The sequence below is a fragment of the Salvelinus alpinus genome, chromosome 4 (assembly GCF_045679555.1).
Source record: "Salvelinus alpinus chromosome 4, SLU_Salpinus.1, whole genome shotgun sequence".
NCBI classification, from domain to species: Eukaryota; Metazoa; Chordata; class Actinopteri; order Salmoniformes; family Salmonidae; genus Salvelinus; species Salvelinus alpinus.
In genome coordinates this window covers 18,916,592-18,944,282 of record NC_092089.1, presented here as the reverse complement: position 1 = coordinate 18,944,282, position 27,691 = coordinate 18,916,592, and the positions used below count along the sequence as shown (strand labels likewise).

General features: G+C 44.5%; 3 protein-coding genes across 16 annotated transcripts in view; 1 reads left to right on the top strand and 2 right to left on the bottom strand.

Moving 5' to 3' along the window:
- Positions 1–15,143, bottom strand: part of phf20l1 (PHD finger protein 20 like 1) — a 26,875-nt gene extending 11,732 nt beyond the window's left edge. For 3 of the 10 annotated variants that reach the window (XM_071395860.1, XM_071395863.1, XM_071395864.1), the window contains exons 1-16: positions 15,004–15,143; positions 13,630–13,761; positions 13,349–13,523; positions 12,805–12,891; positions 11,577–11,661; positions 11,376–11,464; positions 9,780–9,963; positions 8,037–8,104; positions 6,323–6,453; positions 5,956–6,125; positions 5,070–5,282; positions 4,606–4,803; positions 4,359–4,418; positions 2,071–2,352; positions 1,011–1,229; positions 539–592 (exon numbers count right to left, since the gene is read on the bottom strand). In XM_071395860.1, coding sequence (XP_071251961.1) covers positions 539–592; positions 1,011–1,229; positions 2,071–2,352; positions 4,359–4,418; positions 4,606–4,803; positions 5,070–5,282; positions 5,956–6,125; positions 6,323–6,453; positions 8,037–8,104; positions 9,780–9,963; positions 11,376–11,464; positions 11,577–11,661; positions 12,805–12,891; positions 13,349–13,523; positions 13,630–13,712 — 2,098 coding nt within the window. In that variant the 5' untranslated portion in view covers positions 13,713–13,761; positions 15,004–15,143. Of the gene's footprint in view, positions 1–538; positions 593–1,010; positions 1,230–2,070; positions 2,353–4,358; positions 4,419–4,605; positions 4,804–5,069; positions 5,283–5,955; positions 6,126–6,322; positions 6,454–8,036; positions 8,105–9,779; positions 9,964–11,375; positions 11,465–11,576; positions 11,662–12,804; positions 12,892–13,348; positions 13,524–13,629; positions 13,762–14,603; positions 14,843–15,003 lie in introns of those variants that run through there. The other 7 variants (XM_071395865.1, XM_071395866.1, XM_071395862.1 and 4 more) reach the window with 5 other exon arrangements.
- LOC139572964 (acyl-CoA dehydrogenase family member 10-like) lies at positions 15,141–24,468 on the top strand. 5 transcript variants are annotated; one of them, XM_071395873.1, is made up of 13 exons: positions 15,141–15,276; positions 15,519–15,690; positions 16,089–16,237; positions 16,404–16,598; positions 17,015–17,173; positions 17,492–17,651; positions 18,065–18,191; positions 18,483–18,551; positions 18,701–18,882; positions 19,026–19,176; positions 19,400–19,545; positions 22,271–22,447; positions 23,543–24,468. In XM_071395873.1, exons 2-13 carry the CDS (start codon positions 15,522–15,524, stop codon positions 23,686–23,688), a joined length of 1,830 nt encoding a protein of 609 aa, XP_071251974.1. In that variant the 5' UTR covers positions 15,141–15,276; positions 15,519–15,521; the 3' UTR covers positions 23,689–24,468. The 5 variants fall into 5 exon arrangements, with proteins under 5 accessions (XP_071251974.1, XP_071251977.1, XP_071251976.1 ...); XM_071395875.1 differs by having other exon boundaries at positions 15,159–15,333; XM_071395874.1 differs by having other exon boundaries at positions 15,159–15,340.
- On the bottom strand, positions 24,352–27,691 carry ccdc127a (coiled-coil domain containing 127a). The gene is made up of 4 exons (XM_071395879.1): positions 27,473–27,691; positions 26,757–26,892; positions 26,092–26,345; positions 24,352–25,271 (listed from the first exon to the last, which is right to left on the bottom strand). Exons 2-4 carry the CDS (start codon positions 26,881–26,883, stop codon positions 24,810–24,812), a joined length of 843 nt encoding a protein of 280 aa, XP_071251980.1. The 5' UTR covers positions 26,884–26,892; positions 27,473–27,691; the 3' UTR covers positions 24,352–24,809.

Genomic DNA, 27,691 nt, shown 5'->3' with positions numbered 1-27,691 from the left:
GGCCTCCCGGGTGGCGCAGTGGTCTAGAGCACTGCATCGCAGTGCTATGCTGCGCCACCAGAGTCTGGGTTCGCGCCCAGGCTCTGTCGCAGCCGGCCGCGACCGGGAGGTCCGTGGGGCGACGCACAATTGGCTTAGCGTCGTCCGGGTTAGGGAGGGTTTGGCCGGTAGGGATATCCTTGTCTCATCGCGCTCCAGCGACTCCTGTGGCGGGCCGGGCGCAGTGCGCGCTAACCGAGGGGGCGGGTGCACGGTGTTTCCTCCGACACATTGGTGCGGCTGGCTTCCGGGTTGGAGGCGCGCTGTGTTAAGAAGCAGTGCGGCTAGGTTGGGTTGTGCTTCGGAGGACGCATGACTTTCGACCTTCGTCTCTCCCGAGCCCGTACGGGAGTTGTAGCGATGAGACAAGATAGTAATTACTAGCGATTGGATACCACGAAAATTGGGGAGAAAAGGGGATAAAATTTATTAAATTTAAAAAAAGAAAAAAAAAAAAAAAAAAAAGAAAAAAAAGAAGAGAACTAGAACACAATCTCACCGATCACCTGGGATTTCTCCTCCAGTTTCACCTTCTTCTCAATCTTCATTAACCCTGTAGAAGGAGTCATGTATGTAATGTGATTACAGTTCTCTGCAGCTAACTGTGTTGATTTAATGTGCCACCCAAATGGCACCCTATTCCCTATATAGTGCACTACTTTGGATCGTTTATTTTATTTTTCCCTCTGTCGTATTTCATGTGTTTTTCTTCTCATCTATATCACTACCTCATTGTGTGTTGTTGGGAAAGAGCTGGCCAGTTAAGCATGTCACTGGGCTGTTTTACACCTGCTGTATCCTGCCATGCCACTAACCTGGCTTCAGTCCTTATAGCCCCTCAGGAAGGCCCACTGCCCTGCCACTAACCTGGCTTCAGTCCTTATAGCCCCTCAGGAAGGCCCACTGCCCTGCCACTAACCTGGCTTCAGTCCTTATAGCCCCTCAGGAAGGCCCACTGCCCTGCCACTAACCTGGCTCCAGGTGCTTGTCCTTATCGATCACCTTCTTCAGAATCTTGTCGTGGAGGGACTCGAAGCTCTTCTCCTGAGGCGGAGGAGGGAGAGACAGCTCTGTGCTGTCAGAGCTCATGGAGGCAGAGGAGCGCTTCTTCCTGTTCAACCTGGGAGGTTTCAGACAGCTTCCCAGTCCAGTACAGTCCAGTTGGAACATATGGCCCGGAGGGGACAGTGCTGGAGGACAGAGGAGACAGTATAAAATATAGGGGACAGAGGACACGGTATAAAACATATGGCCCTGAGGGGACAGAGGAGACAGTATAAAACATATGGCCCTGAGGGGACAGAGGAGACAGTATAAAACATATGGCCCTGAGGGGACAGAGGAGACAGTATAAAACATATGGCCCTGAGGGAACAGAGGAGACTGTATAAAACATATGGCCCTGAGGGGACAGAGGAGACTGTATAAAACATATGGCCCTGAGGGGACAGAGGAGACAGTATAAAACATATGGCCCTGAGGGGACAGAGGAGACTGTATAAAACATATGGCCCTGAGGGGACAGAGGAGACTGTATAAAACATATGGCCCTGAGGGGACAGAGGAGACTGTATAAAACATATGGCCCTGAGGGGACAGAGGAGACTGTATAAAACATATGGCCCTGGGGGGACAGAGGAGACTGTATAAAACATATGGCCCTGAGGGGACAGAGGAGACAGTATAAAACATATGGCCCTGAGGGGACAGAGGAGACTGTATAAAACATATGGCCCTGAGGGGACAGAGGAGACTGTATAAAACATATGGCCCTGAGGGGACAGAGGAGACTGTATAAAACATATGGCCCTGAGGGGACAGAATAAAACATATGGCCCTGAGGGGACAGCGCTGAGGGACAGAGGGGGGTGAGAGAGAGTATAAGGTTGGGCTCTAGACAAAAGTAGTGCACTATAAATAGGGAATAGGGTGCCATTTGGGATACACAGCCTAAAACAATTTGGTGAATTTGTGTATTCAAGTTACATCCAACTAACTGTGTTTTCAAATGAATCAAATCTAAATCCATACACGATGAGGTGGAGACAGTCCTGCGTCTCTTTGTGTTGTCAGGGACCTCCAGCAGGGTGGTGGTGGGCATGGAGGCTGAGGTGGCCCGGGTACGACCAGCCCTGTCTGGGGAGCCTGGCAGCTCAGAGTCCTGGAGGTCCTTGTCAGCGTTGTGGTAATACTTGAGGTGGTAGTCCAGCAGCTTGGCTTTGCGGAAGGCCTTGGAGCACCCAGGGATCTTACACTTGTAGAGGTCCAGGTCGTTGGGAGACGTTGGGTCATCACACCGCTTGGTGTTCATGACTGAGAGGTGACACACAGAGGAGAGAGAGAGAGAGAAAGAGTTGACACACAGAGGAGAGAGAGAGAGAGAGAGATGACACACAGAGGAGAGAGAGAGGTGACACAGAGGAGAGAGAGAGAAAGAGAGAGGTGACACAGAGGGGAGAGAGAGAGAGGTGACACACAGAGGAGAGAGAAAGAGAGAGAGAGTTGACACACAGAGGAGAGAGAGAGAGAGAGAGATGACACACAGAGGAGAGAGAGAGGTGACACAGAGGAGAGAGAGAGAAAGAGAGAGGTGACACAGAGGGGAGAGAGAGAAAGAGAGAGGTGACACAGAGGAGAGAGAGAGAGAGGTGACACACAGAGGGGAGAGAGAGAAAGAGAGAGGTGACACAGAGGAGAGAGAGAGAGAGGTGACACACAGAGGAGAGAGAAAGAGAGAGAGATGCCACACAGAGGAGAGAGAGAGAGAGAGAGAGAGATGACACACAGAGGAGAGAGAGAGGTGACACACAGAGGAGAGAGAGAGAAAGAGAGAGGTGACACACAGGAGAGAGAGAGAAAGAGAGAGAGATGACACACAGAGGAGAGAGAGAGAAAGAGAGAGGTGACACAGAGGAGAGAGAGAGAGAGGTGACACAGAGGAGAGCGAGGTGACACACAGAGGAGAGAGAGAGAGAGAGAGAGAGAGGTGACACACAGAGGAGAGAGAGAGAGAGAGAGAGAGAGAGAGGTGACACACAGAGGAGAGAGAGAGAGAGAGAGAGAGAGAGAGAGAGAGAGAGAGAGAGAGAGGGGTGACACACAGAGAGAGAGAGAGAGAGAGGTGACACACAGAGGAGAGAGAGAGAGAGAGGTGACACACAGAGAGAGAGAGGTGACACAGAGAGAGAGCGAGATGACACACAGAGGAGAGAGAGAGAGGTGACACACAGAGGAGAGAGAGAGAGAGGGGTGACACACAGAGGAGAGAGAGAGAGAGGTGACACACAGAGGAGAGAGAGAGAGAGAGGTGACACACAGAGAGAGAGAGGTGACACACAGAGAGAGAGAGAGAGAGAGAGAGAGAGAGAGAGAGAGAGAGAGGTGACACAGAGAGAGAGAGAGAGAGAGAGGTGACACACAGAGGAGAGAGAGAGAGGGGGTGACACAGAGGAGAGAGAGAGAGAGGGGTGACAGAGGAGAGAGAGAGAGAGGGGTGACACACAGAGGAGAGAGAGAGATGTGACACACAGAGGAGAGAGAGGTGACACACAGAGAGAGAGAGCGAGAGAGAGAGAGAGAGAGAGAGAGAGAGAGAGAGAGAGAGAGAGAGAGAGAGAGAGAGGTGACAGAGAGAGAGAGAGAGAGAGAGAGAGAGAGAGAGAGAGAGAGAGAGAGAGAGAGAGAGAGAGAGAGAGAGAGAGAGAGAGCGAGAGAGAGAGAGAGAGAGAGAGGTGACAGAGAGAGAGAGAGAGAGAGAGAGAGAGAGAGAGAGAGAGAGAGAGAGAGAGAGAGAGAGAGAGAGAGAGAGAGAGAGAGAGAGAGAGAGAGAGAGAGAGAGAGGTGACACAGAGAGAGAGAGAGAGAGAGAGAGGTGACACACAGAGAGAGAGAGAGAGAGAGAGAGAGAGAGAGAGAGAGAGAGAGAGAGAGAGAGAGAGAGAGAGAGAGAGAGGTGACACACAGAGAGAGAGAGAGAGAGAGAGGTGACACACAGAGGAGAGAGAGAGAGAGAGAGGTGACACACAGAGGAGAGAGAGAGAGAGAGGTGACACACAGAGAGAGAGAGAGAGAGTGAGGAATGTTTTTCTGGATTATCAAGTCTCTCAGTCCAGTACATGACTCCCTTTTTGTTCAAGCTGGGCTGAAGAGCGTTCGAGTATGCTTTCATTCTATCGGACAGAGAGGACTCGGTAAAGATCGGCTTCTTACCGGAACATGAATAATAATTGCAGTAAGCCTTGAAGGAAATTAAAAGTAATGGTTAAAAGTAATACAATCAAAGTAAAATAATCTGGAATAAGCTTGAGGAGAAAACCTACTTGGCTCCCTGGTGTGCTTGTTTAGTTTAGGGCTCCTGATAGTAATACTCCTCCCAGCGGCTACAAATCACACAGAAACACAGATGGATTAGGACATTATCTAACATACATTATACTGTACAATGTCTGACCCTAACGGCACCCTACTCCCCTATAAAGTGCACTACTTTAGCGCACTTTGTAGGGAATATGGGGCCATTTGAGATGCTACAGTTGAGAATAAATAACTCCCATAGTCAAGCATTACCTGCAGCTAAGGGTGGGAATTTGTCTGCCACTGCCGTATGATTGGCCGATGGCCTGTCAGTCAGCTGGTCTCTGTGTGTGATTGGTGGATGAGATGGTGTGAGGATGGAGGCAGCAGATGAAGGTGTAGGTGGTATGCCAACACAGTAGTTGTGGAGGGTCGATGACTCTGCCCTCTCCACAGAGTTTGTCACTTGATCTAAAGGAGGACAATCACACACAGAATAGATTCAGGGTTGTTTTCCTGGTTGTTCATGGTTTTTTCTTGGTCAGGGTTGTATTCATTAGTGCACACTGTAGCAAAACGTTTTGTCACGCAAAATTAAAACAAGCGTTTCTTATTTGACAAGTTCAGCTAGTTTCCTCCCTGTTTCGGCCCATTTGGTTCCGTTTGGTTCCTAGTTAATATGACCCAGGTCACGAAGGTAGCCAGGAAGAACTCTGATCCCTCGAGGATGCACTCACCCTCTGGAGAGGAGGAGGAGGGGTCTTTGTGAGATGTGTTGTGCTCCCTCCCATGGGGTGAGAGGTCAGGGCACTGGGTGGTGGTGGGGTGAGAGGTCACGCTGGGGTCAGAGTTTATATCAGGGCTGACGCTGGCCAGGCGCTGGGAGCGTCTCCTCCTCTGGCTCTGTTCTGAGCTCCTGGGGGAGCCTGGAGGAACCGCCTCACCATGCCCTGTTGGAGAGGAAGCACAGACACGGCACAACAACCAAATGACCCACTAAGAATCATCATGGAAAATAGTTTTGTGCTGACAGTGATCACAGCCCGAGCTCCCCAAGTCTTACTTCTGTTGGCTTCTGAGAATATGAAATATACTTATTCATGTCACTGAGGGAGAGAGCTTAATGTATAACGTTTACATTATGTCAGGATATGTTATTGTTAGCCATCAGGGATCCTATGGGTGGGATCCTCTGGGAGGAGAAGAGACACAGTCTGGTACCAATCACCATGACAGCCATGAGTTGGGGAGGAGTGAGCATTTTGGGTCAGAGGTCAGATGAAGAACAGATATCACTAAGGTTCTGTCTAGCAACAGAGATGCATTGGCTGTTCAGAGGTGTAGGAGGAGACTCAGCCTAGGAGAAAGGATTAAATATCAGAGCTTGTGTGAACAATGTCTTTGACTAATGCAGCTGTATTGATCCTCTGGGAAAAATAAACTTGGTTTGAGCTTTCATAGAGTCCGTCGAGTTTTTACTGTGAGAATTAGAACCTAACACTTCTGAGGCAATTAGTTTGTTTTTCCCCAAAAAATCTTCCAAAAACTGTATACATAGTTCATATTTGTAACACCACTTGTGTCTAAGACTATACACTACTTTGAGTTAGTTAGTGGAAGTACTTTTTCCACTATGATCCTGTCCCTCAGCAGACCGACCTGAGGTAGCCATGTCTGGGCAGCTGTGTCTGGGGGCGGGAGTCAGCATGGACTCTGGGGCTGACATGGTGTCCTCCCCAGCAGACAGAGTAGTGATGGAGCACGGTGGCCTGGACGCTCTCTGCTTCTGGCTGCTGTTAACCATGACAAATGGGTTCTTCATTATTTAACAAATGATTATACAAATAACAAAAATATGAATTACAAGTACAACTTACAATTACATCATTAATGACAAATGATTACCCGATTACAATACACTATAAATATACCAATAACCCACAGATTTCCTAGGGCATTGAAAGCCAATAGCTATCGTATCAAAAGCTACCTGTTGGACTCCCCAGAGTGGTGCTTCAGACGCCTGTTCCGACACTTGGCTGGAGAGCCCGTCACAGAGGACCCAGTCTGTCTCTGGGTCTGCCCCTGTACGGAATCATGGTCTGCTGTTCTTGGTACCTTCTGGAAGAATACAGAGAGGAATACACAGTGGGATTGCTGTCATGAATTGACTCTTAGGCTTAAGTCCCAAATGGGATCCTATTCCGTATTTAGTGCACTACTTTTGTTATGGGCTCTGGTCCAAAGCAGTGCAATATATAGGGAATATGATGCCATTTGGGACACAGCCTCAGAAAAAGAAATAAACATACTATGGAACAAAGTCTGTCTTTTAAGTTATTTTATTTGTATATATATATATCTGCACTACAGTAAGTGACTAGCTGGTACATGTTGGGACATTATCTGCACTACAGTGAGTGACTAGCTGGTACCTGTTGTTGGGACATTATCTGAACTACAGTGAGTGACTAGCTGGTACCTGTTGTTGGGACATTATCTGAACTACAGTGAGTGACTAGCTGGTACCTGTTGTTGGGACATTATCTGCACTACAGTGAGTGACTAGCTGGTACCTGTTGTTGGGACATTATCTGAACTACAGTGAGTGACTAGCTGGTACCTGTTGTTGGGACATTATCTGCACTACAGTGAGTGACTAGCTGGTACCTGTTGTTGGGACATTATCTGCACTACAGTGAGTGACTAGCTGGTACCTGTTGTTGGGACATTATCTGAACTACAGTGAGTGACTAGCTGGTACCTGTTGTTGGGACATTATCTGCACTACAGTGAGTGACTAGCTGGTACCTGTTGTTGGGACATTATCTGCACTACAGTGAGTGACTAGCTGGTACCTGTTGTTGGGACATTATCTGAACTACAGTGAGTGACTAGCTGGTACCTGTTGTTGGGACATTATCTGAACTACAGTGAGTGACTAGCTGGTACATGTTGTTGGGACATTATCTGAACTACATTGAGTGACTAGCTGGTACCTGTTGTTGGGACATTATCTGCACTACAGTGAGTGACTAGCTGGTACCTGTTGTTGGGACATTATCTGCACTACAGTAAGTGACTAGCTGGTATCTGTTGTTGGGACATTATCTGAACTACAGTGAGTGACTAGCTGGTACATGTTGTTGGGACATTATCTGCACTACAGTGAGTGACTAGCTGGTACCTGTTGTTGGGACATTATCTGCACTACAGTGAGTGACTAGCTGGTACCTGTTGTTGGGACATTATCTGCACTACAGTGAGTGACTAGCTGGTACCTGTTGTTGGGACATTATCTGCACTACAGTAAGTGACTAGCTGGTACCTGTTGTTGGGACATTATCTGCACTACAGTGAGTGACTAGCTGGTACCTGTTGTTGGGACATTATCTGCACTACAGTGAGTGACTAGCTGGTACATGTTGTTGGGACATTATCTGCACTACAGTGAGTGACTAGCTGGTACCTGTTGTTGGGACATTATCTGAACTACAGTGAGTGACTAGCTGGTACCTGTTGTTGGGACATTATCTGAACTACAGTGAGTGACTAGCTGGTACCTGTTGTTGGGACATTATCTGCACTACAGTGAGTGACTAGCTGGTACCTGTTGTTGGGACATTATCTGCACTACAGTGAGTGACTAGCTGGTACCTGTTGTTGGGACATTATCTGAACTACAGTGAGTGACTAGCTGGTACCTGTTGTTGGGAAGTCACTGGTACTTCTGTCCGCTCCTTCTTACAGTCAGCATCACCTTCATGGGATTCTGGAGGCAGAGGGAGAATATAACAGGTCCATTTACAGGTCGGAACGCCACACACCATGGCTGTCCCAAATGGCACCCTGTATCCTCTATAGTGTACACTACCTTTGACCCAGTCCCTGGTAGTGCCCTATAAAGGGACTAGGGCGCTATTTTGGAGACACATTGTACATGTGATGGTTAACTAAGGAGGAGGGCACTGGGGTGAAATATGACCTGTGGTTTTACAGGCCCCGACCCACTGGGATAAAATATGACCTGTGGTTTTACAGGCCCCGACCCACTGGGATGAAATATGACCTGTGGTTTTACAGGCCCCGACCCACTGGGATGAAATATGACCTGTGGTTTTACAGGCCCCGACCCACTGGGATGAAATATGACCTGTGGTTTTACAGGCCCCGACCCACTGGGATGAAATATGACCTGTGGTTTTACAGGCCCCGACACACTGGGATGAAATATGACCTGTGGTTTTACAGGCCTGGACCCACTGGGATGAAATATGACCTGTGGTTTTACAGGCCTGGACCCACTGGGATGAAATATGACCTGTGGTTTTACAGGCCTGGACCCACTGGGATGAAATATGACCTGTGGTTTTACAGGCCCCGACCCACTGGGATGAAATATGACCTGTGGTTTTACAGGCCCCGACCCACTGGGATGAAATATGACCTGTGGTTTTACAGGCCTGGACCCACTGGGATGAAATATGACCTGTGGTTTTACAGGCCCCGACCCACTGGGATAAAATATGACCTGTGGTTTTACAGGCCTGGACCCACTGGGATGAAATATGACCTGAGGTTTTACAGGCCCCGACCCACTGGGATGAAATATGACCTGTGGTTTTACAGGCCTGGACCCACTGGGGTGAAATATGACCTGTGGTTTTACAGGCCCCGACCCACTGGGATGAAATATGACCTGTGGTTTTACAGGCCTGGACCCACTGGGATGAAATATGACCTGTGGTTTTACAGGCCTGGACCCACTGGGATGAAATATGACCTGTGGTTTTACAGGCCCCGACCCACTGGGATGAAATATGACCTGTGGTTTTACAGGCCTGGACCCACTGGGATGAAATATGACCTGTGGTTTTACAGGCCTGGACCCACTGGGATGAAATATGACCTGTGGTTTTACAGGCCTGGACCCACTGGGATGAAATATGACCTGTGGTTTTACAGGCCTGGACCCACTGGGATGAAATATGACCTGTGGTTTTACAGCATTCCTGGACCCTCTAAGGTGAATAACATGCTAACTTGTCCATTTCTCCTTCTCTTAGATTTCATGTCTTGCTGCTCTGAGGGCTTGGTTTCTTCCTCATCAACACAGCGTCTTAGTTATCATTGGAGAGGTTGAGAGTAAAGAATCATAACATCTAAATGATACCACTACTCCATATCACTGCTGTATGATACTAACATACAGTACTAGCTGCATGAGAACAGGCACTGAGAAATGATCATTCATTTTTAAAGGGCCTGCTAATTTTAAACCCAGTTGTGTCCCAAATGGCACCCTATTCCCTACAATGTGCACTACTTTTGACCAGGGACCATAAGGCTCTGGTCAAAAGTAGTGCACTATATAGGGAGCCATTTTTGGAAATACCCACAGTGTGCATGTATCTGGTGGGGTGAGGGAAGGAGAGGACTCAAGTTACCCAGTTTGTCAGAGTCGGACTGATCCTGCAACTCTTCATCCAGCTCTTCTTGACCATCCTCATCGTCAGACTTCCCACCGTGAGGGTCGTCCCTGACCTTGTTGCTGTTGGCACTGGTACGAGGCGTACTGCTTCCTTTGCTCTTGGCTGCAGCCGAGGCAGCTTTCACCAGGGCTATCCAGTCCTGTTGGAGAAGAGAGACTTGTTTTTCCTCCTTCGCTGTTTTCTATTTTGTTTTGTTGTGCATTGTTGTTGTTGTTTGAAAAGCTCTTTAAATCCAATGTATCCATATTTTGTTATTAAACGTAGTATTAGAGACTGGTAGTTAGATAAATGCATCTATTCTATAGGCTGCTGCTGTAAGTTAGTTAGGGTGCGTCCCAAATTGAACCCTATTACCTATATAGGAAATAAATCAAATGGTATTTGTCACATACACGTGTAAGGCAGATGTTATTGCGGTTCATAGCGAAATGCTTGTGTTTCTAGCTCAAACAGTGCAGTAATATCTAACAAGTAATATCTAACAAAATACACAATCTAAAGTAAAAGGAATGGAGTTAAAAAATATATAAACATTTGGACGAGCAATGTCAGAGGGGCAAATACTAAGATACAGTAGAAAAGGATAGAATTCAGTATATAGATATGAGATGAGTAATGCAAAATATGTCAACGTTATTAAAGTGACTAGTTCCAATTATTAAAGTGACCAGTGGTTCCAAGTCTATGTATATAGGGCAGCAGCCTCTAGTTAGGGTGCCATTTGGGACTCTGACTTAGTGTGTGGAGAAGTAACAGGCTTAACCGTGACTAAACAGATCATCTAGGTCTAAGACTAGGTCACGACCTTGGTCGGTGAGAAAATAGTAAGCCTCAATAGTAAAGAAATCAATATATTTAGCCTATAGGGACTTGTGTTTGACCTATTAGCTACTACTTTCCAAGTGTACTGCTGCACATTAAAAGTAAAAAGTTCTAAGTAAAATAAATGATTAAGTAGTAATTAAGATTAGACTCTGGTCTCCTTGAGTGTCTGCTGGTTGGAACAAGGGAGATGCCAGCAAGTCTATCTTGCCAAGACTGTGGGAATCAGCCTTCGCATTAAATCCAGCAATTCCCTGTTGCCCTTTACCTTCTGAAAAAGAGGGAGAAGTGAAATAGAAAATTATGGTATCCTACACTGTCTACAACAGACTTTCAGGAATTTTAACTTGCCTTCTATTAAAATCAGTAAATCTAAAAATGCCAGACCCCTAGCGATAACCGCCAGACCCCTAGCGATAACCGCCAGACCCCTAGCGATAACCGCCAGACCCCTAGCGATAACCGCCAGACCCCTAGCGATAACCGCCAGACCCCTAGCGATAACGCCAGACTCTTAGCTATAATGCCAGTTTCTTACTAAGCTACATGTTCCTTACTTCTATTGGAGGAATGCTATCCAGGCCGTCATTGTAAATAAGAATTTGTTCTTAACTGACTTGCCTTGTTAAGAAAGGTTAAATTGACAAAGAAACATATTTGTTTTATTTTAATTTTAAATATGCTCATGCTGATTCCAGAAGTGATTGTATGATCATGTGACCAGCTCACCTGTCCTTTTGCATCATGGGGCATAGATTTGATATGATTTTTTTTCACACAGCGAATAACTCCATCATAAAACTGCACCGTGTAGATACCTAGAATTTAACAAAGACACTTCAGTTGGGACGGACACAATTGCAAGTCATTGTGTTATGTGTATTGGCCATACGGCCTGCTACTGCTTTAGAAATAGTTAGTGATAAATACCCTCTTTGTTTACAGATTCAATCTTTGCAGGATAGTAGCGACAATCTGTCCATCGCGCAAGCACCTCTTCACCATCTCTCAATTCCTGTAAAACAAGTCAAGCCAAACAAACCTCCATTACTCTAAATATGTATTTAACAAACACGTGCCATGAGAGACGAAAGTTTGAAATTATACTGAACAAAAATATAAACGCAACATGTAAAAGTGTTGGTTCCATGCTTCATGAGTTCAAATAAAAGATCTTTGAAATTTGAGAGTGTGTTGGGGGGGGGCAGGGGGCGGTGCTTAGGAGTATTTCTGTCTGTAATAAAGCCCTTTTGTGGGATAAACTAATTCTGATTGGCTGGGCCTGGCTCCCAAGTGGGTAGGCCTTTCTATGAACTGTAACTCCGTAAAATCTTTGAAATTGTTGCATGTTACATGTATATTTTTGTCCAGTATAGATACTGTAGAAGCACTAAATGTTGTTGTCTGATTCAGGATGTAAGGAATTGCTTGTAAGATTGAAAGTGTAGCTTGAATATTAAAGGCCCAGTGATGTAAAGAAGGTGATTTCTTGTGTGTTAAATACATTTCCACACTGAGGTTGGAATAAAACTTTGAAATTCTGAAAAAGCCATTTTAGTGTAAGAGCTGTTTGAAAAGGCCACCTGAAATTTCAGCCTTTTTTGGTGGGATGGAGTTTTGGCCTGTCTGGTGACATCAACTGGCTGTAAATTAGTTATTTGACCAATAGAAAAGAAAGTTCCAAACCTCTCTGCCAATAACAGCTAGTTTTAAGTTTCCCCCTCCCCGGTCAGACCACTCCCAGACAGTCCTAGCAAAATTTTTACTTGAGAAATTGATCTTTGCTAAGAAGCTATTTTAGGATCATTTTAATTGAAAACAATCACAGTAAGGTACTAAATTATTTAATATTGAGATAAAAATGGCTGCATTTGTAACACAAAAAGCTCAAAGATAAATTTTACAAACATATGACAGGAACACAAAGAGCCAAACGCTTGAATGACACAGAATGAGCCCCTTTAGACCACAGAATAGCACTGCAGTATGGAAATGCCTAAACTCTGGTATAGCTATGTCAGATTCAGTTATGCCTCAACAAAAATGATCTGATGGTTTTGACCAAAGCTGTGTTATGTGAAGAACCCAAACAGTGAGACAAGGAGTTAATAATTCAGCCAAATCACTGCAACATGAGACACAGGGAATGTATGTATACTTGTCTCGGCTGCGGTAACTCTGTTTGGTCCTCTGTACATCCAGGAAGCTCATCAAGGCGAGATGCTGACATCTCACTGAGTCTCTCCTGGTAGAAATATTTATAAGATATAAGGCATTAAACAATTTGTTATTTATTTTAAAACGATAGTTCACTCAGAATCGATATGTTACTACTATCCATCTATCACTCATCCGATTGATTGCGCACACTCAACCATCTACAACAAAACTCCTCATGAGGCAAACTGTCTCTAGCCCAGAGAAAGCTGTTTTGAGTAATTGGCATGCCATATGAGTTTCATCAAATCCATCCATACATTGCAAGCCACAATACATGGTCTGTTGGAGTCTGTGACACTCCCAATTCATATTTTCTCAATTCCTCACATCATCATATCTTCTCAAATAGAGAAGAAGGTCTGAGGGAAGGGACCTTGGACCTTCTCCTCCAATACGGTTGAGAATGCATCAAGGAAATAGGATGCGAGGAATCGTGGAGAGACAAATTGAGAAGTAGTCTGTGGCTGGACAAAAACACCTACAGTCACCTCCCCCTCCTCTTCCTTCAGTCCCTCTTTACGGAGTGTTGGCCTTTCAAAAGGCCGCAGTCGAGTGCTGTCCCAGGCGATCCACTCATCATATCGATGGCTCCAACGATCAAAGTGGACAAGCATCTTTCCCTCATCGAAATCGATGTCCTCAATGCGTGACGAGTACCTAGAAGGTTGTATAAGAAAGAAGACAAGAACAAAATGTCTACTATGTTACATGTATATCTGTCATTATGCACATGATTACATGAAGGAACTTGACTGTTACATACCATTTTTGTAGATAGTCTTGAGCTTCAATTCTAGCACCGACTTCAAAAGTGATCCCGGGACGATTAGGTGTCTTCTTGCTCATCTTCACAACGTCTATGTTTCAAGACTGATGATCTGTCTGTCTGTGGCAGCTGAAAACAAAACAAAGGTAATGGATAGACCATGTTAAGCATCCGTCTTTCTCTTTAATGTAAACCACACATACGAGACCCTCTGCAAAGATGAACTATCTGTTCAATTGGCACCATATGGGAAGGTGATTAGCTAGCTAGCTACATGGCTTAAGTAACGGAATGAACAATATTGTCTTGTTGAACTAGCTAGCTAGCATGATAGTTTGCTCACATAGGTCAGCAGTTTTCCAGTTGATTCATAAAACAAAAAAGTTATTTGAATAGATAGCTGACTAGCTAGCTAACATCCTCTCTAGTAAACCAACTGTCTTTCAAACAAGCTGTTCAGACATGGCACTAGCCACACATGCTCCGCAGTGTCTTAATCTAAACAAGAAGCCTGACTGACCCCAGTGCAACTATAAGCAAGTGCAGGGTCGATAATCTATTATGACTAAAATGACACTACCACCATACTCACACAACTGGCACATTCTACTCATTAAAACATCATGGAAACAATCATTCATAACAGTACTAGTTAGCTAATTAATCAACTCGTATGTTGAGTTGACTAGCAAACGTCACCACATATTTTCACATTATTCGTTAACTAGCTAGCTAGCTTAATTTACGTACTAGGATAGTTACTAGCCTAATTTACTAAACTAGGTAGCTAGCTAGCAGGCTATCGTAGACTAGCTAGCTAGATTATCGCTAGCTAGCTAAAGTCACACAAGCGGTTGGTTGGTTAACTAGCTAGCATGTCGGTTATTAAAAGTGGCAAAAGTCAAGTGATAAAACAAGCGTTATATTAACATTTAATGACCGAACAAATAGGATATTAATTTGCAACAAACCGTTTAGCTAGCTGGCCGTTAGTTGTCTGGTACCTAATGCTACAGTAACTAGTTAACTTTGCAATAAGTTAGCTGGCTAACGTTATATTTTTAACTGGGCTAACTAACGTATTACTAGCTAACTAAACGATGGTGATATGACAAGGGCAAAGAAAGTTAGATGAATATATTAATGAAATCCATGTATTCCACATTCTAAATGGCAAGCGAACTACTATTTGGGTTAGCTATTAGCTTGTCCGACGATAACGCTAACTTGCTAGCAGCAAGCTAATTTGCCAAGCTCTGCAGAATAGCTAGCCAAAAACTGTTAGCCAGTTTCTAGCTATCTGATGGCATACATTCTCATGTATTTTGTGAGTGCATTGTCCTCTTTGGAATGAATTGCAAATAGTTTTACCTTTGCGAACACATTTGGTAAATGATAGTTATTGTTATAAACTCATATCATGAGTACATATCAGTCTTCTTCCCATTCTTCTGCTCAGATATTTACCCTAAATAAAATAGAGGGCGTTCCAACGTAACAACGTAAGCACACACCATAATCACATGACCTACATTGAAGTACAACATGTCTGCATTGTAAACAGTACTGCAAATATGTCTCTAGAATACAAGACTATCACATAATATTCTGCAATCAACGTTAGCCAGCGTAAGGTCAACACAGGTAAGGGAGAGAGACGTTGACAACTATCTGACATTGCCTGACAGTGACAACGTTGAAGTAAGAGGTCAGATTGAAATAAGGGGGAAACTTTTCCACTGTCTCCTGTTTTCAATGTTATGATTTTGATAAATCTAAGGAGGTATTTTTGTCAGACACAGGGCAGCAATCTTTACTTGTTTTAGAGTGTTCTCTTCTCTCGTTTGACTAACAATCTTTGTACCCTTTTCTTGTGCAAAACCAAGATAATGATAATGATGAAGAAGATGCGGACTGCTGCACGATTCAGGTCTCAGTTGTGGAGTCTGAAGATGCCTAGCCTCTGTCACAGAAGCTTTGCTGCCATCTCCACTTACAAAGCTGTCATTTTTGACATGTATGGAGTTCTCATTCCGTCACCTGTCAAATTGGCAACAGGTATGTCATATAGGCCACACAATGTACCCCACAATGTTCCAGACAAGCCTTGTATAACCTAACATAAAAAATAGGCCATTACGGTAGACCTACTTATTTCCATTCAACTCCTAATGGAGGAAAGGGCCTCTACATAGGGGCGAGGGAGCAGGGAGCCTAGTGGTTAGAGCGTTGGACTAGTGACCGAAAGGTTGCAAGATCGAATCCCTAAGCTAACAAGGTACAAATCTGTCGTTCTGCCCCTGAACAAGGCAGTTCACCCACTGTTCCCCGGTAGGCCGTCATTGAAAATAAGAATTTGTTCTTAACTGACTTGCCTAGTTAAATAAAGGTTAAATAAAAATAAACATAGAAGTCAATATAGTGCAACATAATATCCTTGGTCTCTTTCTCTCTAGTGTTTGAACAACAGAACAGTGTTCCTCTGGGCACGCTGGGCAAGGCCATCAGGACAGGTGGGGAGGTGAACGCGTGGAAGAGGTTCATGCGTGGAGAGATTGGGGCTGAGGAGTTTGTGGAGGCCTTCGGCAGGCAGTGCAGTGAGATAGTGAGCTTATGTCTACTACATCACGACTAGCCATGTCTCTCTGTACCTACAGCCTGTACCCTATGGGCCCTGGTTAAAAGTAGTGCACTAAACTAGGGAATAGGGTGCCATTTGGGATTTAACCCACATCTTCATTCATTATCCCCCTCTGCTGCTCCACCCTCAGGCAGGATGTCCTGTTCCCATTGGCTCATTCTTGTCTGATCTGACCAGTGGGCCAATGACCAGGCCTCTACCCGTCATGATGGAGGCCATTTTGTGTGCTCGCTCCAGGGGCCTGAAGACTGCTGTCCTCAGCAACAACTTCCTCCAGCTGAACGGTGACCCCTTCCTGCCTCTGGACCACTCTCTCTTCGATGTGGTGACTAAGCATTTTATGTTTACATCATCTACGTCCCAAATTGCACCCTATTCCCTATATAGTGCACTACTTTTGTTCAGAGCCCTATGGGAGCCCTATAGGCCCTGGTTAAAAGTAGTACACTACATAGGAATAGGGTGTCATTTGGGACACAGAGGACATTATGTAGGAATGATAGTAAAAGTAACACAAATAGTAGCTGTGTAACAGTTAGTAGACAATTCTATGTCAAATTTCTGTGTTTGAGTGCAGAAATGGCATTATGAATACAATGCAGACTTCCTCTCTCTCTCTCTCTCTCTCTCTCTCTCTCTCTCTCTCTCTCTCTCTCCCTCTGTCCCCATCTTGCCTCTCACCATCCCTCTTTCCTACCTCTCTCATTACTCCTCTCTCTCTCCCCCCATCTCTGGTTGTAGATAGTTGAGTCGTGTAGGGAGGGCCTCAGTAAGCCAGACCCTAGGATCTACCACCTGTGCCTGAACAGACTGGGTGTCTCTGCCCATGAGGCTGTGTTTCTGGATGACCTGGAGTTAAACGTTAAGGCAGCTGCCCAGCTAGGGATACATGCTATCAAGGTGAGTGAGCCCCATCTCTGCATTCATAACTCCCCCATACCACTCTATCTTGGAGATTCTGTGGTGTACTGTGCAAGTGACTGCAACCTAGTGAATGATCTCGCTGTTTCATTGAGCAGTGTTTCAAGTTCTTCCCCAAGCTTCGTAGTAGTCACCAAACATTAGGGAGCATAACCCACAGACTCTGTGACCTGGTGAGTGATAGATCCCACAGACTCTGTGACCTGGTGAGTGATAGATCCCACAGACTCTGTGAACTGGTGAGTGATAGATCCCACAGACTCTGTGAACTGGTGAGTGATAGATATTGTTCTCCAGGTAGGGGACCTTGCAGTGTCAGTGAAGGAGCTGGAAGGGGTGCTGGGGATCCCACTGTCAGGGTTTGTTCCTGGGCCTGGCTCTGCCCCTTGGGCCACAAAGCTCCCTATGGACCAACTCACACAGTACCTGAGGAAGATTCTCCATCTGTCTGACAAAGGTACATCTATCCATTTCTTTAAAGAAAAGAAAACCTTGCACACTACTCTTGCCAGGATAACTGTAGTTTAAAAGATTACATATTGGCCTCTTGGCCTTTGTCAGAGCTTAGTCAGAACATATATCCATGTCAAAACTTCTGTCTAGAAATGGATAGAATTGATATTACCTCAGTGTTGTCAGTACAAAGTCCCGTAGCCTCTAAAGGCACTGGGGGAAGGGAGGACCAGGACATGTATGTTGATCTATGATGTCTGTTTAGAAAGCTCACCTATATGATGTCTGCGTCCCAAACGGCACCCTATTCCTAAAAAGGACCCTTGTCAAAAGAAGTAGGAATAAGAAGCCATTCAGGACACACCCGGTGTCTCTATTTACTGTTGTTGATGCTGTCTGTCTCTATATCTGAAACAGACCCTGTTGCTGTCCAACAACTCAGCCCCAGTCAGTCAAACGCCTTATATCACTTGACCACTGGAGGGCGCCATCTCCTCCTGAGGAAACAGCAGAAAACCTCCCGTGCCATGGAGACAGAGTACAGGTTGGGTTCCTCCAACTCACCACCTACCTAGCTGTGGGAATTAGATGGGTGTGAGATGGAAGTGATCAGCATCTGGATTGATCATCCGTCTCTTCTATATAGATCACTGTGTCTGTGTCCCAAACGGCCCCATGTTCCCTATATAGTGCACCCTATGGGCCCTGGTCAACAGCAGTGCACTATAGGGAATAGAATGTCATTTGTGACACCATGTGTATTATTAAACTGTTAGTTCAGTTCCAGTTGAAAGAACGTTTCTTCATACATCACTCTATTCTCTGTACTCCACAGGTTGTTGAAATCTCTCAGTGGATCAGGCATCCCTGTTCCAGAGATCATTGATCTGTGTGAGGACCCAAGGTGAGAACGCACACTGCCTGACAGACACACAGACACACACACAGAAACATACATACACTCATGCACGTTACATAGTTCTAGATTCGTTTTTTTTTTTATCCCCGTTTGTCTGTCTCTGTCTTCTTCCTGTATGTGGTTGTGTTGTCCAGTGTCCTGGGTGCTCCCTTCCTCTTGATGGAGGTCTGTCTAGGTAGGATATTCAGTGACCCCTCCCTGCCAGGCCTGACCCCTGGGGACAGGAGGGCCTTGTACCAAGCCATGCAACACACACTCTGCCAGATCCACTGTCTAGATACTAGAGCAGTCGGCCTGGAGGACTACGACGAGCCAGGTAATTCATTTATTTAGCAAAGATTGTTTTGTGTTATTCTCTATCTCTCTCTCTCTCTCTCTGGCTTTCCTCTCTCTCTCCTTCTCTCTCTTTCTTTCACTCTCTCCATCTTCTCTCTCCCTCTCCTTCTTTCTCCTCTGTAGTGGATTACATGGGGCTTCAGGTACAGTGGTGGACTCAGCAGTACAGGGACAGTGAGACTCTGCCCATCCCAGCCATGGAGAGACTCATACAGTGGCTTCCTCTGCACCTCCCCAAACACCAGAGAACTACGCTGATCCATGGAAGCTTCAGGTATAACACACACACAGCATGTACATATTTACATAATCAGCAGTAATATTTGTATTTGAAAAGTCCTGATTAGGTGTGCATCCCACATGTCACCCTATTCCCCATATAGTGTACTAATCCCATTGATCTGGTCAAAAGTAGTGCACTATGAAGGGAAAAGGGTGCCATTTTGAACACAGCCGTGGTGAAATGAATCCAACCCAAAACCCCCTCTGGTCCATAGACTGGAGAACCTTGTGTTCCACCCAGAGAAGCCAGAGGTGGTTGCGGTGATGGACTGGGGCCGTTCCAGACTGGGTGACCCTCTAACAGACCTGACCTTCAGCTGTATGGCTCACTACCTGCCCCAGGACAACCCTCTACTGACAGGTACCATTATACTACCTAACCGTACTACTGCACCCTACAAGGCCCACGGATATAAAACTCAAATGGCACCCTATTCCCATGCGCCTTGGTCAAAAGTAGTGCACTATATAGGGTGACATTTGGGATATAGCCTAGAAGTAGTATGCATTTACACTGAACCAAAATATAAACGCAACAGGTAAAGTGTTGGTCCCATGTTTCATGAGCTTGAAATAAAAGATCCCAGAAATGTTCCATACGCACAAAAAACGTATTTCTCTCAAATTTTGTGCACGACTTTGTTTACATTCCTATTAGGGAGCATTTCACCTTTGCCAAGATAATCCATCCACCTGACAGGCGTGGCATATCAAGAAGCTGATTAAACAGCATGATCATTACACAGGTGCACCTTGTGCTGGGGACAATAAAAGGCCACTCTAAAATGAGCATGTGGTTCTATTATGTAAGAAGAATGGTGCAACGCTAATAGATCTAATATTATTTTATAACAAACTTTCTCCCGCGTTGGATACGGTCGCTGTCTGCAGGTCTGAAACATAATCTTCAGTGCACCATAGAATTGGTACCTTTCCCTATGTTGCTATGTGCATAGTAGCATATTGGGATTGAGAACAATGCCGTAAACCACATTCAGACAGGATTAGTTTTACTGGGGGTGGTCGGGTAATGTAATATTGTGCAATTCCAGACAGAATAACCTACTGTTTTTTGGTCCTCTGATAATACTAGTTCCTTGTGAATCGACATCCCTGTGTTTTGAGAGAAATGTCTGAGTTTAACAAGAAAACAATAACTGATTCGATAAATTGAACAAAGCCTATATACACTACATGGTCAAAAGTATGTGGACACCTGCTCATCGAACATCTCATTCCAAAATCATGGCCATTAATATAGAGTTGGTCCACCCTTTGCTGCTATAACTGCCTCTACTGTTCTGTGAAGGCTTTCCACTAGATGTTGGAACATTGCTGCGGGGACTCCATTCGGCCACAAGAGCATTAGTGAGGTCGGGCGATTAGGCCTGGCTCACAGTTGGCGTTCCAGTTCATCCCAAAGGTGTTCGATGGGGTTGAGGTCAGGGCCCTGTGCAGGCCAGTCAAGTTCTTCGACACCGATCTCGACAAACCATTTCTATATGGACCTTGCTTTGTGCACAGGGGCATTGTCATGCTGAAACAGGAAAGAGCCTTCCCCAAACTGTTGCAACAAAGTTGGAAGCACAGAATTGTCTAGAATGTCATTGTATGCTGTAGCGTTAAGCTTTCTCTTCTCTGGAACTAAGGGGCCTGAACCATGAAAAACAGCCCAGACCATTATACCTCCTCCATCAAACTTCACAGTTGTGGCCTACCACTTCGTGGCTGAACCGTTGTTGATCCTAGACATTTCCACCTAACAGCACTTACAGTTGACCAGGACAGCTCTAGCAGCGCAGAAATGTACTTGAACTGACTTGTTGGAAAGGTGCATGCAACTGTTTTTCATCTGCAGTAATAAAGGCTTTATGTATTTATTTCTTGCGTTAGAACAGACTCTCTGGTACACTTATTTAGTGTTGTTTACTGTTCCAAATGGTCAGAGAAAATAATAATATTGTAATTTAACAGCACCTGTTTGGCTTTCCTAAACAAATTAGGGATTTCGTTAATAGAACTTTTCAGTCAGAATCAAGACAGAAACTAAATGGCTGTAATGATGTGGCAGCTTCAGCATGGACAGTGCAATAAACACTTGCTGTGTTGTGGTGCCTTTTCGCTGCAGTAGGGAGGAGAGCGAGACAACTTGCGCCAGTCACACATGCACTCGCTGTATTTTTCTTTTAACACATTGTGACCATCGGGCTCTTTCTTGAGTCATTTGTGTGTCTTAATTATATAATCAAACAGTGTGCTTAAAGCATCAGACAAGCTCAGTGCACATGTAGTTGGTTTTATTCAAACACATAGGGTGTCTGTCTATATATGGAAAAATAAGTTTAAACATTTTGACCAATCAATATTTTTTTTTAGTCGGGGACAGCCCTAGTATGGACAGGCATAAGCTACGGACAACTAACACAATTGCATTTTATCGATGGCAATTTGAATGCACAGAGATACCGGGACGAGATCCTGAGGCCCATTGTAGTGCCATTTAATCCACTGCAATCACCTCATGATTCAGCATGATAATGCATGGCACCATGACGCAAGGATCTGTACACAATTCCTGGAAGCTGAAAATGTCCCAGTTTTTCCATGGCCTGCATATTCACCAGACATGTCACCCATTGAGCATGTTTGGGATGCTCTGGATCTACTTGTATGACAGCGTGTTCCAGTTCCCGCCAATATCCAGCAACTTCGCACAGCCATTGAAGAGGAGTAGGACAACGTTCCACATGCCACAATCAACAGCCTGATCAACTCTATGCGAAGGAGATGTGTCACACTGCATGAGCCAAATGGTAGTCACACTAGATACTGACTGGTTTTCTGATTCACGCCTCCTTTTTTTTTTTAAAGGTATCTGTGACCAACAGATGCATATCTGTATTCCCAGTCATGTGAAATCAATAGATTAGGGCCTAATTAATGTATTTAAATTGACTGATTTCCTTATATGAACTGTAACTCAGTAACATCTTTGAAATTGTTGCATGTTGCGTTGATTATTTTTGTTCGGTATAGATATGACTCAGTATATCAACACAGTGGTGGTTTCATTGTGTTTCCTACAGGTATATCTGACAGGGGCCTAGTCCAGCTGGGTATCCCCACTGTGGAGGAGGTGATGAGGCAGTACTGCAGCTCTATGGGTCTGGAGGAGGGAATCCCAGAATGGAACTTCTACATGGCCTTCCACCTCTTCTGCCTGGCAGCCAGCCACCAGGGGGAGAGCAAGAGTACCATTGCAGGTACCAGAACATAGACCAGAGTTTAGGATTGTGTCTCAGACTCATACATTAAAAAAATAATCTATGCATGCATGACTAATTTGCTTTGGATAAAAGTGTCTGCTAAATGGCATATATTACTATTATATTATTTAGCTAGCCTAAATCTGTCCAGAATATATTATTACTTAGCTAGCCTAACAGTCTGTCCAGATTATATTAATACTTAGCTAGCCTAACAGTCTGTCCAGAATATATTAATACTTAGCTAGCCTAACAGTCTGTCCAGATTATATTATTACTTAGCTAGCCTAACAGTCTGCCCAGATTATATTATTACTTAGCTAGCCTAACAGTCTGTCCAGATTATATTATTATTTAGCTAGCCTAACAGTCTGTCCAGATTATATTATTATTTAGCTAGCCTAACAGTCTGTCCAGATTATATTATTATTTAGCTAGCCTAACAGTCTGTCCAGATTATATTATTATTTAGCTAGCCTAACAGTCTGTCCAGATTATATTATTATTTAGCTAGCCTAACAGTCTGTCCAGATTATATTATTATTTAGCTGACCTAACAGTCTGTCCAGATTATATTATTACTTAGCTAGCCTAACAGTCTGTCCAGAATATATTATTATTTAGCTAGCCTAACAGTCTGTCCAGATTATATTATTATTTAGCTAGCCTAACAGTCTGTCCAGATTATATTATTATTTAGCTGACCTAACAGTCTGTCCAGATTATATTATTACTTAGCTAGCCTAACAGTCTGTCCAGAATATATTATTATTTAGCTAGCCTAACAGTCTGTCCAGATTATATTATTATTTAGCTAGCCTAACAGTCTGTCCAGATTATATTATTATTTAGCTAGCCTAACAGTCTGTCCAGATTATATTATTACTTAGCTAGCCTAACAGTCTGTCCAGATTATATTATTATTTAGCTAGCCTAACAGTCTGTCCAGATTATATTATTACTTAACTGGCCTAACAGTCTGTCCAGATTTATATTATTATTTAGCTAGCCTAACAGTCTGTCCAGATGTTAACCTTACATCTGTTTTATGAACAATATGTAGTTGTAGACTTAACTATCCCTCTTTTACAGGACAAACCAGCTCTGGGAGGTTAGCTGAGCAGGTGGCTGACCTGGCCTGGGACTTTGCCACCAAAGAGGGCTTCCGTATCTTCAACGCCATGCCCAGGTCGCCTCATGCAGGCACCTCCCCTTTAAAGGGGCAAGTAGCAGAGTGACTGCTTTGTTGTTTTTCAAATCCTGGATTCCCCCTTTAAGACCAGATTTCAGTAGCTGAAGTGATTGGCAGCATAGAGGAAGTCATCTGTTCTCTTTTGGCGCTTAAGGACACATTACATTACTACATTTATACCCAGGATATTGTTTTTCAACAGGAAAAGGTCAAAAATAACTGGAGCGGGACTTTAAGGGGTGTCTTAGAGAGGATGACTGCCCATCCTACCTAGACTTCCAGAGTTCAGCTGTTCATCCACTATTCCCTCCAGGAGCCCTGGGCTACTGTCTCAGCCAGGAAACGGCAGCCTTCCCTGGGCAGGATCGCCCCTGGCCGTAGATGGCCTAAAGCTGATAGGGGATTGCTGTGCCTCAGTCTTTTGCACTTGTTTTTCTCTTCCTGTCTTTTTTCTACTGATAGCAGCTGTTTCCAAGAAGGCTTTACGTGCAATAACTGTGGTTGGTTTTTTTCCTACAAAACTCCATCTCTGGACAAGAGTGTCTGCTCGATGATTAAAATGTAAATGTTTGCTCAGGTCTATTTCTTAGATTCAGTTTACATTAGTTCAAACTTTATGGAGCCTGAGGATGCTATGGTCAGCAATGCTTGTCAAGTGGTCCTGGGCTTTACTCAACCATACCTCTAATTAAATAACCCACACCAAGTATCCAGTCAGAGATGTCAGTATATTACACCTCATTACATTATTGTATGACACAACCACAGTCTGTTATAACATTGTATATTCTGTCAAAATAAAGTATATCACTATTTTTTTTCTACATGACTGACCAAACAGCTGTGATGTCCAATGTGGATATACATGATTTTATCAATAGGAGAAATTCCTCTAGAATTCATGGTACTGTATCATATCATCCAACATTGGGTTTGGAGTGCAAAGACAAAACTATAGTTGTGAAAATATCCCTGACATTCAATGACAATTCCATTGGCATTTACTGTGTTTCACTAGTAACAAAGTAAGCGTTTACATTCGTCAGGAGTCATAAAATGATGTAGAGGAAATGAAATATATGAACTAATTCACCATTTAGTGAAAAATAAAACATTTGTGCAGTCAAGAAGACTGTTACTATATACTCAATGTCAACCCTATCAAGGTCACTTGAGGTTGTTGTTATCTGGTGTAACTCCCAGTATTGAGTCCTCTGCCCGTTTATGCGCCTCCATAGTAACCTGCAGCTGCCAGTATCTGAGGTAGAGCCACATCAAGCTACCATTCTTCCTCTTGTCCATTTTCTTCACGTTGAGGAGGCGATTGTTGCCTTTGGCACAGTAGCGGTCGTTCTTAAAGATATCCTTCAGGTCTCCCTCCAGATCTGTATCCGTTCCCAACGGTTCCTTCACCACCTTGATGAGCAGGTTCTTCTCCATCTCCAGTCTATGTTCCCTGGGGAGGAGCAGGTTGCAGTAGGCCCCCTGTCTCTCTACAAGGTCCTCCTCCAGATCCTTCAGCATGGCTGAGGCCCTCTGGTGCCAGTCGCTCTCTCTGGCCAGAGCGTGTTGGAGGATGGCCCCAGCGGCGCCGGATTCTAAAAGCTTCATCTTCTCTTGCTCCAGAGCCTGGCGATTTGAAAATGAAATGTTTATTAAACACAAGATAATACAAAGCTCAACTGTGGCTTCAGGGTTTAGTCTAGTGGTTAGTTCCACAGCACTGTGGTTAGAGCGATGGGCCAGTAACCGAAAGGTTGCTGGATTGAATCCCTGAGCGGACAAGGTCAAAATCTGTTGCTCTGCCCCTGCGCAAGGCAGTTAACCCAGTGTTCCCCTGGCACGGAAGACGTGGGTGTTGATTTAAGGCAGCCCCCTGCACCTCTCTGATTCAGAGGGGTTGGGTTAAATGCAGAAGACACATTTCAGTTGAAGGCATTCAATTGTACAACTGACTAGGTATCCCCCTTCCCCCTTTCAGTACACATGTATTTGTATACCAGTGTCTGCATAGGTTTGAATCTGACCCATCGTCCTTCTGGCACACATCTCATACCTTTCCTGTCTCTCTTTCACTGTCCCTATCTGTTCAATTTAAACATCAACAAATAACCTCAGCTTATAACAAGTCCATCTTAAAAGCAACATTCCCCTCACACCTTCAAGGCCCTTACCAGGCTCCACTAGGAGTTAAAACTAAGTTAAAGATGCATTCTCAAACATTTTGATCATTTCAGCCTGTAGTTTTGAAAGTGTTGCTCATGAGACAAAAGTGGTCCCCGTTTCTTGTGTACTACTTCATCCAATTGTGTACTACATCATCCATTTCTTGCGACATGCTACGAATTTTGCAATTTGTATATCATACGAATTTAGAAATTTGTGCTATATGTTACAAATTTGCTGTGCTTAAGATCCCGGGGTGCATCGTTAAGTCAAGTCCTCCCACCTCTCGTTCCACCTGTAGCTGTTTGCGTTCCTCCATGACCTGCTGGCTCTGTGAGATGAGGGCCTGGCGGTACCCCTGGACCCTCTGCCTCTCCTTCTCCAGCTCCAGCTCTAAGATGGCCGCCGCCCGCCGGTTCTCCGTCAGGATGTCTCTGTACTTCATCTCAAGGTTGGAGGTCACGGTAGACATGTCCTGGTCGTACCGGGCCTTGACCTTTATGATCTCTGTCTGACACTCTCTGGTCCAGATCCAGCCTGAGGATAGGAGGTTGTTTGGTTATTATAGGGCGTAGTCCTGACTAGGGCTTAAACCCAGGACCTTGTGGCTGTTGACCAAACACCTTCTCATATAATAACCCACCAACCTCCCCTCCTCAGAGAAGGTGTTGGTTCAACAGTCCCATGTTCAAGCCCCGGTTGGAACTACCCAATCACTTTTCTGCAATATATGTAGTGATTGTAATAATAATGTTGTAATGACAACCTATTTGGTGTAGGGCAATGCAGTGAGGTCACCACAAAAAGAGTATAAGTCTTGTCAGTGTCTGTCAAAGTAAGTACAAGATTGGCCTACAAATGTTGTCTTCAGTTGTATATACGCCACATGTCATGTAAAGTGAATATCCTGTCCTTGTATAACAACACTGTACTGTGCAGGCAACTTACGAAAGGCAGCCAGCCCCAGCATTGGCACCAGGAGGGCATAGTTCCATTTGTTCCCGTCAGCAGCAGCAGCACCTCCTCGTGGGTCTGGGCCCATGTTCCATCTAGGGGGGTCATTCAAGTTGTTCATAGAGGTGCCCTATTACAGGGGAGAGTCGAATGTTTATACACGTACCTGTCACCACCACATACATTGTTTTATCTAGCTAGCCGACTAGCTGTTGTTACATACAACCAACCTGACCATAAGGCATTACCTTGACCTAAAATGAGGAATAGTAGTAACGTTAATTATATTTAAATAAATAGCTAGGCAAGTCAGCTAGAAAATATTAGCAGGGGAAACGGTTGGTCTTATCTGATATCAAACTCCCTAACCACAACATTGGCATGCATCCCACATGACGACTGACACAGAAATGTGGCTAATGGCAGTCTCTCTTTGTTGTCATTGTAACACTTTTAAAAATGTCCATTCTTTGGCCTGAACATGAATAGCTAATTAACACCAACAAAACAAGGGCGGTTTGCTAGCACACTTGCTAGCTATCTTGCCACAGCTAACACAACAACACAGCTTTACATGGTGGTTAGCTTGCAGGCTAAAATTAACAACAGCTAACCGAGTCATTGCATTATTGCACGGCTATTTCAGGCCCAAATAACACATTGCAAAGAAGTACAGTAGATTCATTTAAAAAAATTGAGCAGACGCTCACCTTGACAAAATGTGTCTAGGTCAATTGGCTATACATTTGTCCCTGTACCTATGGGAAAGAGCGATTATACAACGTTTTTAACCAAGACAATTACAAAGAGACCACTTGTGTTGTACGATGGTGTTGTAGTCGAAGATATAGTCTCTATGTCATTACAATATATGTGTAAAGAGAAATTGTTTATTTAAAACTCAACATTTTGTCAAGTCTTAATTTATT